Below are 13,689 nucleotides of genomic sequence, written 5' to 3' on the forward strand. Positions count from 1 at the left end.
TTTGTGACTTAGACTGTTGTATTGTTCAGCAAATGAATGATTGTTTTTTTTCCCCAGCCAAGAGTGTTGTTTTTGGTTGTCAGTGTTGTTTTATTTTTGCTTTGCATTTGCTGCGCTAGTGGTAGTTGTGACAGTTAAGTTAGTTCTAGCCAATCTAGCCTTTTTCCAGCACTCGCCCACTTCCCCATTTGACATTTGGGTGCTCGGAGGACCAGTGGTGCTCTAATAGCCTAGTTATGTAACTGCTTCGGCACTTAGAGACAAAGAGAGATAAAATGGGGTGAGTATATGAGATAGCGGAGAGGAAGAGAGAGAGAGAGAGAGTGAGAGAAAGCAGATGAGGTATGAGTGAACTTAGATTGTATCACAGTCAGGACCTGGGAGGGGAAATAAATGTCCTAGCTGCTCTTTTGTCCTTTATGGAGCCTCAACACTTCCTTTTTACATGTACACTAGTTATTATTATTATTATTATAGTTATTATTTAATAGAAAACAGCTACTTTTGAACATGACATAAATTGTGGCACAAAAAACAGTGTTTTTCTTTGAGCCATTGTTGCATTGATGTGCCACTACAAAAGCTGTTGTCACAACAGAATGTTCTACACATTTTGGTCACTTTCTATACTGCCGATGGCTTAATCCAAATGGTAACAGCATCCAGAAAGTTGAAATATATGTATGTCGCTGCTGTACGCCTAGGATGTCAATTTTGCGCTTAATAATAGAAGAGATTATGCATTCGTTAATAAAAGCTTTTTACTTTAGTTGAGAACGAGGCAGAGCAGTTTACAAACTTAATTCCCCTCAGATTTCCCTTGTGGTTGCACGGCTAAGCAGCATGAGTCTTAATCGCTTGACTTTTCCCTATCTCTTCAGCACACCTGCCCTCTCACTTTCTCGCTGACTGAGGCTTTAGAGTAGGGAAAAAAAATCGATTGATTTTTTTTCTTTTCTTTTTTTTCCCCGTCTTTCCCCGGTCGTCCATCACTTATGAAACAAAATGTAATGAATAGATAATTAGCCTGAATAGGCAGAATTTGGTTATAGTCCATCATGGGAAATGTTGTGAGGTCTTTCCTACTCTGTCAGCAGGGTTAGCTATTTCAGTGCCCTCATTTGTTAACTTATGGGAATTGCAACCTGGATGTCACTAATTGCAAATGATTTACATTACAAAAAAGCAGGATGACAATATTTAGACGCTTAATTAAGGATGAAGTGCATATGCAACACTAATTTAAAGCCACTCATACTTTTTGTACAGGCCCTAGGATTTCTACAGTCTTATTGTTTGCAAATAGGCACAGAAGTCGCTTCTATTGAAAGCTGACAGTAGTGCCTAATTGAGAATGTCATAGTATAGTTTGCCTCAATGTGCACCAAGACAAGAGGCCATTTTTGGGTTTATTTTCCCCCAAAAAAGTGTCATGATGACCAAGACCACTGGGACCACTGATTGACAAATCCACAACAGAAGAATGAAACGGGATCTGTGTGTCTGCACTCCCAAATCAATACAGAGCTCACAGGCCTCTGTTGATGTGTAAAGTGGTGTCTTCCCACCCCCCACCCTTTCGCTTCATTGCTGTAATGGAATCTCAGACCTAATCTCGGACACAGAACATTAACTGGGCTTCTTTTCTTCCTCCCTCCCCTCTGTTTTTCTGTTCCAGGTGGAAGTTGAAGTGGAAAGCATGGACAAAGCAGGGAACTTCATTGGCTGGCTGCACATTGAGGGTGTGAATCTGTCAGTGGCGCTGGTAGAAAATGCTCTGTCCAAGGTCCACTTTACAGCAGAGCGCAGCGCCTACTACAAGACGTTGGTCTCAGCAGAGGAGGCATGCCGACAGAGGAAAGAGAAGGTGGGTCTCATTTAGATGCTACGAGAACTGCGACTACTGTACATCTTCATCAGAGTGATGACTACACTCCCAACTGACATAAAACTGTCTGTACTGTCTATAAAGCTTCCAAGCGCTGAGAGAAAAACCTGAATTTATATATCACATTCATCTCACATTCACATTAACTAAACAAAGACTTGGATGTCCAGCATGATATCATGTATTTTATTATTTCGAAAAAACCAAGGCTCAAGATACATTTCTCTTTTAGCATTATCATTTATCATAGGCCATGCTGTCTTTTTAAGCACTTTATAGAAAAACTGAATTATGCCAGATCAGAATTTTTGCTGCCTTTCATATCCCAGTTCTATGTTGCCTTAAGTCTTCCTGTGGATATATTTTAGTTTGTGCTGCATAAAACTGTAAGGGGTCTCACTTTGTTTTCGGGCTCTGGTCAGGATATGGTCCATTCTTTGCAAACTACACTACTCTCCAGCTTTCTTCCATTTTCTATATCAGTACTTGTTTGCAGTTCATTAAGAGGTAAAGATGCAGTCAACAGGAATGACGACCCTTTAGAAGTGAGGGGCAAACGCATAAAAAGCTGTTTGTTCCAATACGGGAACACACAAACACATTCTTCTAGGCATTGGCAACCAGATGCTTCCTTTGGCAACACCCACCTCTTCTCTCAACAGCAACTCTACTATTCTGTCTTGTAAACGTCCACACACTACTCTTGTCAAAGGCAAAGCCCATTCCTCTTACCAGCCCACAGCCAATTAGGGCAGGTGGTGCCATGACCTCTGGCTTCCATTAATACAAAATTAAGGAGTTTTTTGACCACACCAGAAAGTCTTATGCAGGTACCTTATGAAGGTAGAGGAGGAGGGACACATCAATATATCTAGCATGACACACCATTCAATCATGAGAAATAAGCAAGTTGTTTCCTCCTGTATTGATGGCACACGGGCAGCACCTGCAATAATGTGGAACTGCTCCATCTGGGGTTGAGAGTAGCGACAAATTTGTCGTTATCATTGAAGCTTTCTTTCCTCAATGGAAGTCCTTTGATGGATGGAGGCCTCTCTCACACTGATCTTGATCTCGCCCTGCATTTTCATTATGGCTCTACGAGTAACCCTTGCCAGATGCATGAAATGCTCAGCCAGCTGTCATCCTTGTCCTCTTTCTCTCTATCTCTGTAACTTATTTCTTTTAGCCTTTCTCCCTCTCCTCCCCCCTCTTCCATTCTCTCTCTTCCACTCACTTCTACCTATTTGGGTCCTTTAGGAAACACAAAAGTCTCTTCTCCCACTATAAATGTGATGTATTGCTAGAACAGAGAAGGGGCTACATTCTTTTTTCCTTCTCTGAATCTGTCATGATCATAGTCGATGTGTTCCTAGTCATCTTTCTTGCTCTTGGCCTCCCTCTTTTTCTCCCAGATACCCTCCATCTGTGGCTTCTGTTTCTCAAAATGGTGAAAGAGAGAGCTAACGACGTGGAAAGTTGTGCGCAGGTGAACCTTTGTTTTGATTTTCAAAAAAAAAAGGAAAGTCTTGCCAGTGATGTGAGCACACCCACCATGCCATGTTAAATCTAACTGCAGCAAGAAGGCACATTCCTGACACCTCTGATGACAATTTCACTACCGGTTTCCGACCCCCTTTGCAGCGTTGAGACAGATTGACTTTCACCACAAGGTTTTGACTTGAGCTAACCTGAGTGCGGACAGGGCCGAGAGGAAAGACGACAGAATGGGGCCTGAGTAGACCAGACAGACAGTGATTATGTTTGATGTTAGTTTGCCACAGGCACCGGTGAGCAGATCAACCGCAGCCTTATTTGTTTGTGTGTGGTTGGGTGTGTAGTGGAGATTGTGTTGTGTTTAATGGAGCACAGGGCAGTTGTATGTGTGTGTGAATGCATAGTGTGCAACATGAAGGCAGATGAGGTGGGACTTGGAGTTCTAATTAACCCGCAGAGACCATCTCAAGAAAAGCTGAGAGCTTTGCAATTTTTTTTCTGTCTTTCTCTTTTGAAGTCGTAGCTGGTCTTTGTCTGTGTGTGGTCCGAGGCTAGGTAGGGTAGATTGCATCCCCCCCCCTTCCTCTTTTCTCATTGCCCTCTCTTTATTGTCCCTATGGCTGTGGATATGGATACATCAGTGGTACTGCTGTGTCAGGCGTCCCTACAAGAAAACAAGGTTGTCGTAATGAAGTGGAGTTAGAGGTTGTGTACACACACGCACACACACTCATTAAAGAAAACTTTGCGTCGGTGGTTCAGCGGGGAACCAGGACAACAAGGGGGATTGAGGCTTTCTGCAGTTGCATCCTGAACCAAAACTGCTTAGTTCGAGTGACTTAAGTGAATATGAGTTTTTGCTACAATGAGACCAGTGGGACAAAGTGATTGTGTTCTAAATGAAGCGTTCCAAAGGGTTTGAAGAGCCTTTTCTAGAGCTCAGCATGTTTTGATCTTGCGTATCAGCATCTCTTGGAGCAATATTTGGAACAGTCCTCAAAGCAAGTATTTCTCCACACATGCAGAAGGCTCGAGTTGTGGGCCCGGGCACATTTCTAATTCTGTTCCCAATTACGTTTATTTATGGCTAAGCTATTGTTTACATAAATCTCTTTATAGCGTGTCGCCCTGTCAGAACCTATTGTCATGCTTTCAGTGCTAACATTTACATGATTCAGCTACTAGACAGACCTGGGACACTACATAAGCTTATTTCATGTTTTTTTTTTAACAGTGAGTCAGTTGTCCTTTTCTTAAACGTCTTACCTGGTTTTGCAAAGCAGTCTTGTGTATATTTGGATCCTCCTTGGGGTAGAAAAACAAATTCTTGCTTACCAGGCATCTCTGTAAACAAGACGTGCTGCAGAAACACTGCATTTTGTCACTGCAATGTAAGACGGCTTATTGCAGCTATTCCTATGATCCACTATTCCCATGCTGCAGCTGAGAGAAAAAAATTGACACGAGAGCAGCTGTTTGGTTGAGAGTGGATTGAAAGCAGAGACTTTGACTGCAGAGACATTGGCTGTAGCTTCCATTTAAATTCCCATAAGACTGAACAGGTGTAGTTTGTCAATATTTGTTTAAGCCTCAAGGAGCTGTGGCTTTTTTTCCCTTTCTTTTTTTGAAAATTCATACACCAAAAATGAAATGAAATACTCTTGAAATTAAGAGTTGGACTAATGAGAGAGAAATCAATTAACACTTCTAGAAGCTATTGTTTCTTCTGTGCAAATCAGAGGTTCTAACCACACACCAGTGTTGAATGATTTTGTTGTAGCATCTTCTCTGTCAATATTTACGCATACATCTACTTGGAGGAAAACCAACCTAATGGCTGTAAACGGGCAGGCGAAAGTAACATGCTAGTAATTGGAGTAACCCAATCATGAAGAGGTGAATCAATGATTGGCCCTCAATAATAACCAGGGTGTGCTTTTTGTTGAGCAAGGGGTTTTATGCTGTAATTACCCAACCTTGAAGGAGATTAACACACTCAGATGAGTCTTGGAGTGGGAGAGAAGAAGCTGAAAAAGGGAGGGAGTGGAGACAGACAGAGGATATGACAACCTCTGGTAAAGATATTTCATGTCATGGGACACTCCTCTTTTCATCACTGCTCACCCCTTTTCTTCAATCCTGCTCAATACAGACAGACCACTGTCTTTCTTTTAACCTCCTCAGTGTTCTCACATCCTTATGCTCACCCTCTTCACTTGTTCCTTCTCTTTTTTCCTCTCCTCCCTCAACTAATCACCTTTGAATCCCTTCTTATTAAACGGATTAATGTCTTCTCAGATGCCCTGTGTCATGCCTTTGTTCCCCTTGGCTGCTTTACAGGTTTTGGATTGTGCAGGACGGGTCTTTCCTTAGCCTGGACTGTGGTCAGAGTGAGTCAGGCAGCTGCAGCTCTTGTACCCTTTTTCAGAAAAAAAACCAAAAATCCCCTCTGAAGCATAAACCAAGTAGCCGGTGCTGCTGTTCCGTATACTTCACCCGTCCATCAACGACACTCGTCAGAGCACTTGAAGCAGCATCGTTTTGACATTGAGCTTGGTGACGTGTCCTTGGCGAGGCCTGATTGAAGTACATAATCTTGTTTCAGCTTTCTCTATTTTGGGTGGAATCCAGAGTTGCAACTCCAGCCGACTTGACTGTCACTTTGCCCAAGGGCCTCTTTTCAAGTATACATTAATACATAGCTCAGACCAAGCGTTTTTGTACTGCCAAGCAAATCACAGCACTTGGATTTGCCGTGATTGGCTGACTAGCACTGTAAGCATGTCTGATTATGTTGGTACGTTGCAATTTTTGTCCCTTTATTTTACTTCAGTTGCCCCTGGCTCCTTCTCTCAAGGGTCAAGCTGCTTGCATCGCAAGCCAAATATCTTGACATCCACCAAAAAATCAAACCCCCTAACATAGCCACTTCAATCTATGATTTTTTTATTGTTGTCAAAGAGTGTGCAAAAAGCAACATCTCCCTGTCCTCCCATCTTAGCTGTGTCTTCTCAGCAGTCAGCACATCACACACCTGGCTAAACAGGAACACGCTGTGGATGAATCAAGATAATTGGGCTTTTAGCAAAGCTAAAAGGAATGTGTCTCTGAGTTCAGACTGGAGGTAGTTTACCTCTATGGGACTGGATTCACTCTCAAGGATTAGTTATTGTTTGAATTCTGTAATGTTCTAATAATAGCGCTTCTTTTAAAATCTACATAATATTGTATGTTTTACCTGGAGCAAAGTAAATTTTGAGGAAACACATGATTGGAACAGTGGAGAATTTTCTGTTATGTATGCGGCATACTAATTCTCAGTCTTCTCTAAATAGTCTATTTAGAAATAGAGTGGAAACCACTCATAGTGATCATGTCTATCTGTGCCAACGTAGAATGATTTTTATAACCAATTGTTTTTTTCCTCTTTCTTTATTTCTCATATAGATTATGATCTCATTGGCATATGCGTATTTACTACATGAATATACAGTAATTAAATAGAGAGCATTGCAGTTTGACACATTATGCACTACCAAAACTTGTGCACACCAAACCTATGTTTTCAGATGGGTCTCCAGTGGCAGAACACAGATAGAATTTAACAACTGAACCTGGAGCCCATTACTATAAACAACCTATTTAAACAACATTTGTATAAGAATGATCCTGTCCCAAGCTTTTGAGCCCTATAAGTAGTTGATCTCTCTAACAGTGATCACTTTAAGCAGCTTCCACTGTTCATACAAGCAGCCTTGTTTGGTTTTCATGGATGACAGTCCCTTTTCTATTAATACCATTCTCCGTGCTCTCCTGGGCCCTAAGGCTATTGAAATGCTTTCAAGGTTGCAATCTTTTTCTCATAGTGAAATAACCTGTGGCAGTCACCAGGCAATATCAAGGAAAAACGCTAGGGATTAATATTAAAGTAGCTCATCTGTGGAGGCTTCATGTGAAATAACAAAGAAAATTTACTCATTCTGTGGCTAACTCCACCCATTGTTTCTCCTTTTAACTTTAGCCATTTTGGTGTTAGTCCCTGGCTGTGCTCAGTTCGCAGAAAGATTGTTGTCAAACAAGAAAGCATTATCATTACTTTTCTCACACTAATTGCTATAGCCATTGTGAAGGATTGAGCCATAATGGCATTCTGCACCAAACATTATGATTGCACCTGTATAACCAAGTTAGGTCATCCGTCTCTTCTATCTCTCTCATCCATTGCTTACTGCTGTCAGTGTCGCCTCGTGATTTCACAAATGGAGGCTCTTTGGTGTTAAGACGGGGGCAGTGTCCATGACATGGCCAATCGCAGAAAGTGATATTCAATTAATGACCGAGCTAGATACCTGTCCAGTCCATTTGATGGGTGACACGGATGACGGCTGAGGAAACTGCTTCTCATGCCTGAATGAAAATGAAATGCCCCAGCTGTGTTTGAAAGAATTGAGGAGGAAATTATTCTTGAGGAGCAAAGTGCTGATGTTTTAAGATTTAGCACCCACTGGTTTCTTGGCCACTGCACCCCCACCCTACCCCACCCCCATTCCAGTCATCGCTGAAATGTCTACTTCAACACCCTGCCATGTCAATTTTATGTTAAAATCCTTGTAACTTCAATTTTGGTCACTTTTAAAATAGAGATGAGAAAGCCTAAGGCTAAGTGAAAGCTGCATTATATATTCGAATGTGTCAGGTAATGCCAGAGAGGTTTTTTTGATTGCAAATTGTAACTAAAAACTAAATTTCTTAATACATGGATTTCCATTTGTCTGAAATAGTTATTTGCTTCTCGTAATTCTGTGAAAGCAACACAATTTCCCCTGCAGGCTGGAATGGGATAATGAGATAATAGGAAAGCTTTACTTAATAATATATCTTTGCCACGTTGGTGATATTCTCTGGGTCACAAGCGTGCACAGCTAGTTTGCATTTCCTCAGTTGCTTTTTGGAACAGTTTCAGAACAGACTGTTGTGAAGCTTTAAATGCTTGAACTTTGGATAAAAAAAGGCACATTGTCCAGTGATATAGTGCCAACCCCAGCAAACTCCCTCATCTTTATGTAATACTCAGCAAACACATATTGCATGCATCTTGCCGACCATGCATAATGCAGGTGTTGTATTCAAAAGTCCTGATTCAACACCCAACAGTTATTCAAACATGTTGTGTACAATTACACTGCAAAATGCAGGGTTGAATCATACATTTTCTACATATATTAAAATGCCTGTAGATCAAAAGTTACAGCTCTGTTTTATAACTCATTGTCATAACTCCTTGTGAATATTGTTTCTGTAGTGACATGGTTTGTTTACTCGATAGTTTTAAGAGGATGTATATTAAAGCATGGCATATATGGGACATAGGGGACTATGTTAAAACGAAAATGTGATTCACATTGGCATTATAGGTTGTACCCCACTTTATAATGCACAGTATTAAAAACAAAAAAAATTTCACTCAAATAACACACGTGGAAAATTACACTTTTTCCACATTTTCAAGTTCACATTATCATTTTCATAGTGTCACCTATAGGCTTCCATTTTAAAGTGTCATCAATTTGCAGAGGCCCCTCCAAATACCAGCAGACTAATAGGAGAATGAAATGGCTTCAGTGGCAGCATTTTTCCCAGCATTTTCAAAGATGGAGGGCCAGGAGAATCACTATGTCACTGGTGATTTGCATTTTTTTGCCCTTTAGGAGATGAGTGGCTAAAACTGTGCCAAAGTCACAGTACATCACCTCACCCATGAGCAATGTATTTTTGTTGGGCTTGCTTGTGTTTTAAATATACTGCCCACAGTCTTGCATAGAGTAACAGAACAGCAGCCACCAGTCAAATAACCACTGACCTCTGAGGTCTTGGCTTTTCTTTGAGCCAAGATCATCTCTTGGGTTCACTAGAACACAGTGTTGTAGCTGAGAGTAGCAGTGAACAGGTTGGTACAGTTTGATGACTCATGGTGCAGCAGTCCTACTGTGTATTTTTTAAGCATTTAACTACTAGTACTGATACTACCACTATTACAGATGATGATTGTAAAGATAATTATATCAATCCTCTGAGACAGCATTGAAAACCACAGCACAGTGCCCCTGCAGCAACTAACAGCCTGTCAGAAAATAACTTGCAATCTAATGAATGTGCCTCAAGAACTTTTTTGCTACACTGTGATACCACACAAGGTTATTACTTTGCCTCGGTGTAATATCTTACATTTTTATGAATCTATATACTGTAGATGTCATATGATTGGCAAATTCTTTGTATACAGTAGCACAGGGGACCCTGTCCCATGCTGGAAGTCATCAACCTATTCAGTAAGAGAACGTTTGGCCCCATTGCCAGTGTGTCAATACACAAGTAAGGTGAAGGTTGCAGGGTTTGTTGGCAAGTGTGAAAGGACAGCGGGATCGCAGCAAGAGGACATTATTGCCTGCGGGAGACCACAATGGAAGAGGTGACCCGTGTTAGACCCCATATCTCTGGAAAAGATGAAGAGGACTGTATGCTCTTTTATATAGCACAAATTCCTGGGCTTCAGTCTGTGTGTCTGCTTTGTGTCATCATGTTTATATCTGCACGATGTGTGTATTTGTGTGTGACTGCATGCCATTTCCTTTCTGTTTCTTTACTATTCCATAATGTTTGTGTTCCTGTTTGCGTGTGTGTCTACTCCTGCCTTTATCTTTCTTCTCAGCACTGTGTGCACAAAATGAACCATCCACCACACAAAAGCAAAGAGCTGACGGAAGCTTTTTCATATGGCTAAAAGATTACATAATATGATTCTCAGTGTGCTGTGTACACATCCGTACACACACACACACAAACTTTGTTGCAGATGGAGGGAGGTGCCACACGTGCACACACCATACTCTCACTGTCTCTCTCCTGCTTACTCAGACACACTCTGAGCATGTGCAGACCGACAGTACAAACAGAGACATACACATGCACACACTCTCTGGTGATACCCCCCTCCCACTGTAGACGGCAAGCTGGACCCTCAGTGCCCTGAGGCAGGGAGACAGAAAGACGGAGAAAGAGATCAGTGAACCCAGTGATGTGTGTGTTATTTACACCCCAACCCCCAGTTCTCTCTCTCTCTCCCTCTCTCTCTCTCTCTCTCTCTCTCTGTCTTCATCCTCCTTTTCCCCAGTTCCAAGCTGCAAATTCAGCAGTCTGTCAGCTCCACTCGCAGTCCTGTGAATACACATGCAAACACTCTTTCCATCTTCATCTGCTTCGTTCTCCATCTGACACGCAGGCTGTGCATTCGTGCACATGCTGGTCACCTGCAAAGTGACGCATACACGTTTTGATGAGCAAGAAACTAAAAACTAGACACACTCAATGAAGCGAGTCCATCTCAGCAATCTCACCTTCTGCGTGCTGAATTATACATTCACACGAGTTGCAGGATTACACGCTGACTTTAAAAATGTCATCTGAAAAATGCATCCAGCCACAAGGACATCAGGACAATTCTGAGGAAACACGCTCTCAGATGAAATATTCTACTTGATGAAGCATAAAAACAGGAAGTAGACCTTTTTGTTTAGCACAACAGTTTGTCTATGTGTGCTTTGTGTACCTGTTCTGCTTTGCTGTTGTAGCAGTGTGCATATGGTCCTTACTGTCCATGTTTCATTGTTGTGTTTGCATACTTCATTGAACTTTAATTTGTGTGCATGTTCATTGTTATGTATATGATCCTGCACATTTGTTAATATGCATTTGTCTGTATGTCCTTGGCCTTGTGCTTCCCTTCTCCAGTCATGCACAGGATTCTTGTGGGCTCTTAGCAGAGGTCCTCAGGGGTAGGTTTGCGGCTGCCTCTGGTTCATCAGTGCAGAAAAACTCAGGCAGTCCCCCCTATCCCCTTCACCCCGCCCCCCTACACCCCCCCCCCACCCCTCCACCCTGCTCTCAGGATGAGGGGCTGAGGCAACGAGATACAGGGCTGAAAAGAGTGGAAGGAGGTGAAACACACTGCAAGAGAGCATAATGTGACATGACATAGTGCGTTGCATTATGGCTGATTAACACATGCTTGGCTCTGCCACCCGCAATAGAAAACACAAACCCCCAGGTCTGCCCGCCTGCCTTTCTCCGTCCCCCCGCCTATCTTAGGGCTTCCCTGTTTTTTTTTTTTCTCTCCTCCTCTGCCCCAATTTCTACTCTATCTCTTCTGATGAAAGTGAGTGTGAAGGACATGCACGAGTTCCGCTAGCGGATTATTTGTTCCCCCTTTTTTTCCCGGTTTGTCCCTCCTGGGACACTGTAAGGAGACACTTTTCCACTTGGTTTGCTGAAGACTGGTTGTGGCTGACTGCTTCCTACCTCCACTTGAATGAGTGCATAGAATACAGGCAGCAAGCCTTGAATTTTAACAGAAGCATATTTGACCTCAGACTGGAGAGCTTTGATTAGTCAGTTGCTGCGGAGGTTATTCCCTAGTGCAGCAGCCATTAATTGATGTGGTACTCTGGTTGTTTACTTCAGTGCTGTAAATGTATCTGAAACTCTTTAACAGTGAAATCCTTACCTTTTTAGATGTGTGTTTTCCAGTTCATCCTCATAAAAAGGCATTTGGTTAACATTATCCTTAAATACAGTTAAAGGTCTCAAGGATGGGATCAATTAGACAACAACTCGAATCAGTTTGTATTGGTGACATTGCTGTAACCTTGCAGCAGTTTGTACAGGCAGCCCTGCCATGATGTATTGGCCACACCATTCATGTGAACATCCATTACGGGTAGAAGCAGTGATGACATTTTCCCCCGCAGATAACTGACATTTATTTATTTTTGGAGTCATCAGGCAGATGCTGTGAAAACATCAAGTCCACACATTTTCACCCTGCTTCAGGTGTCCTCTCTAATCGTCCTTGTTTAATCGGGGGGAGGAAGAAAACAGTGTGCTTACCCGCATTTGCACTAAAAATAAGACACGCAAGTTATAGTCATTTACACACACTTTGACATTTTTTAGGGCCCCTGCTCGGAGCCACACTTAACTCCATTTATTATGGGTCGGCAGTGAAATACCCCTCCCTTACTTTTTCCCTCCCTGCTTCCCCGCTTCCCTGGCTTTTCTCTGCTGTCTAATGAAATGCTAAATATTTGTTTCTTGAGGGCACCATTTAAATGCTCTCTCTGCTGGTTGGTGGTTCAAACCTTGCCCCATTTAATGAGATCCGGTTTTATTAGTTCCATTTAGATCAGACCTAGTTGACATTGCCCCACTGGCCTGCTGTCACCTAAAAGGCTACGACATGTACTAGTTGCCTCTGACCTTGCAAAATATGCCTTGTTATTTATGATTTTGCTTTTGTTTTCCAGCCTCATCTAGATCAGGCCAGTCTAGTCGTAAACACAGGGGAGAGGAAGCTTATAGGCAGTATGGATGCTAACACCTCATCAGTTCTCTTTATAACCTGCTCAGAGACACAGTCCTCCACGCTGGCAGGCCAGTCTTGGCTGAGCAGCCAATTCCACTCCTAAAAGCATTTGCTTATTCTCAACTCCATTCACCTCTTGATGGCTTACCCACGGCTCTCTCATTCTTCTGCTTTTCTTACTTTTTTCCCCTATTCAATTCCTCCACTGTTTCTTCCTCTCATCCATTTGCTCTTGCTTCAGTACCTACACAGCATCATCTACACCTTTCTTTTCTCTCATCTCATCTTTAATTCAACCTCTTTTTCTTTCTGGCTCCCTTGTTCCCCTCCTCCTTTGTACATTTTCTCAATCCAATCCCTGAATTAAGCATCCTATGTATTGTTCTGCCCTCACCTCATATGCTTTCTAATGCTTTCTCTCTCTGAGGAGAATGCACTGCTTCATTGATGCAATTTTGTTTTTCCTCTTCTCTACTCTGATTTTTATAAAGGTGCCCGTTTCCAACCCAAAAAAGTTGGGATGCCTGCCATTGAATGAGACACTTGAGAAAAAATCTCCTGCTCATTTTACGTATAGTGGATGTTCAACAAAGTAGCCACTGGAACTGCTCACTGGTTAACAATGGCTCGCTACTGTATGTTACCCTACATTTCTCCATTCCTCCTGTATTGTTCTTACGTCATGCTCCACCAGCACAGGGATGATATGAGCCACATTTCTGCCAACCGCAGAGGGCCATACCTGTCAGCTCAAATTTATCTTTGAGACTCATATTTTATTGTCTTTAGTGGCCTCTCAGGAATCGTCGCACTGTCAATAACAAAATAAAACATGTTCTGGTGACCCTAGTAAAGTTATAAAATGCTAGTGCACTGCAGATTGCCA

The 13,689-nt window shown here is 42.2% G+C and overlaps 1 protein-coding gene across 1 annotated transcript in view; it reads left to right on the forward strand.

Moving 5' to 3' along the window:
- The window catches only part of snd1 (staphylococcal nuclease and tudor domain containing 1), a 166,347-nt gene that overhangs the window by 103,198 nt on the left and 49,460 nt on the right, over nucleotides 1–13,689 (forward strand). The window contains exon 17 of the mRNA XM_070853545.1: nucleotides 1,679–1,867. Coding sequence (XP_070709646.1) covers nucleotides 1,679–1,867 — 189 coding nt within the window. The remainder of the gene's footprint in view (nucleotides 1–1,678; nucleotides 1,868–13,689) is intronic.

The sequence above is a fragment of the Pempheris klunzingeri genome, chromosome 22 (assembly GCF_042242105.1).
Source record: "Pempheris klunzingeri isolate RE-2024b chromosome 22, fPemKlu1.hap1, whole genome shotgun sequence".
NCBI lineage: Eukaryota > Metazoa > Chordata > Actinopteri > Acropomatiformes > Pempheridae > Pempheris > Pempheris klunzingeri.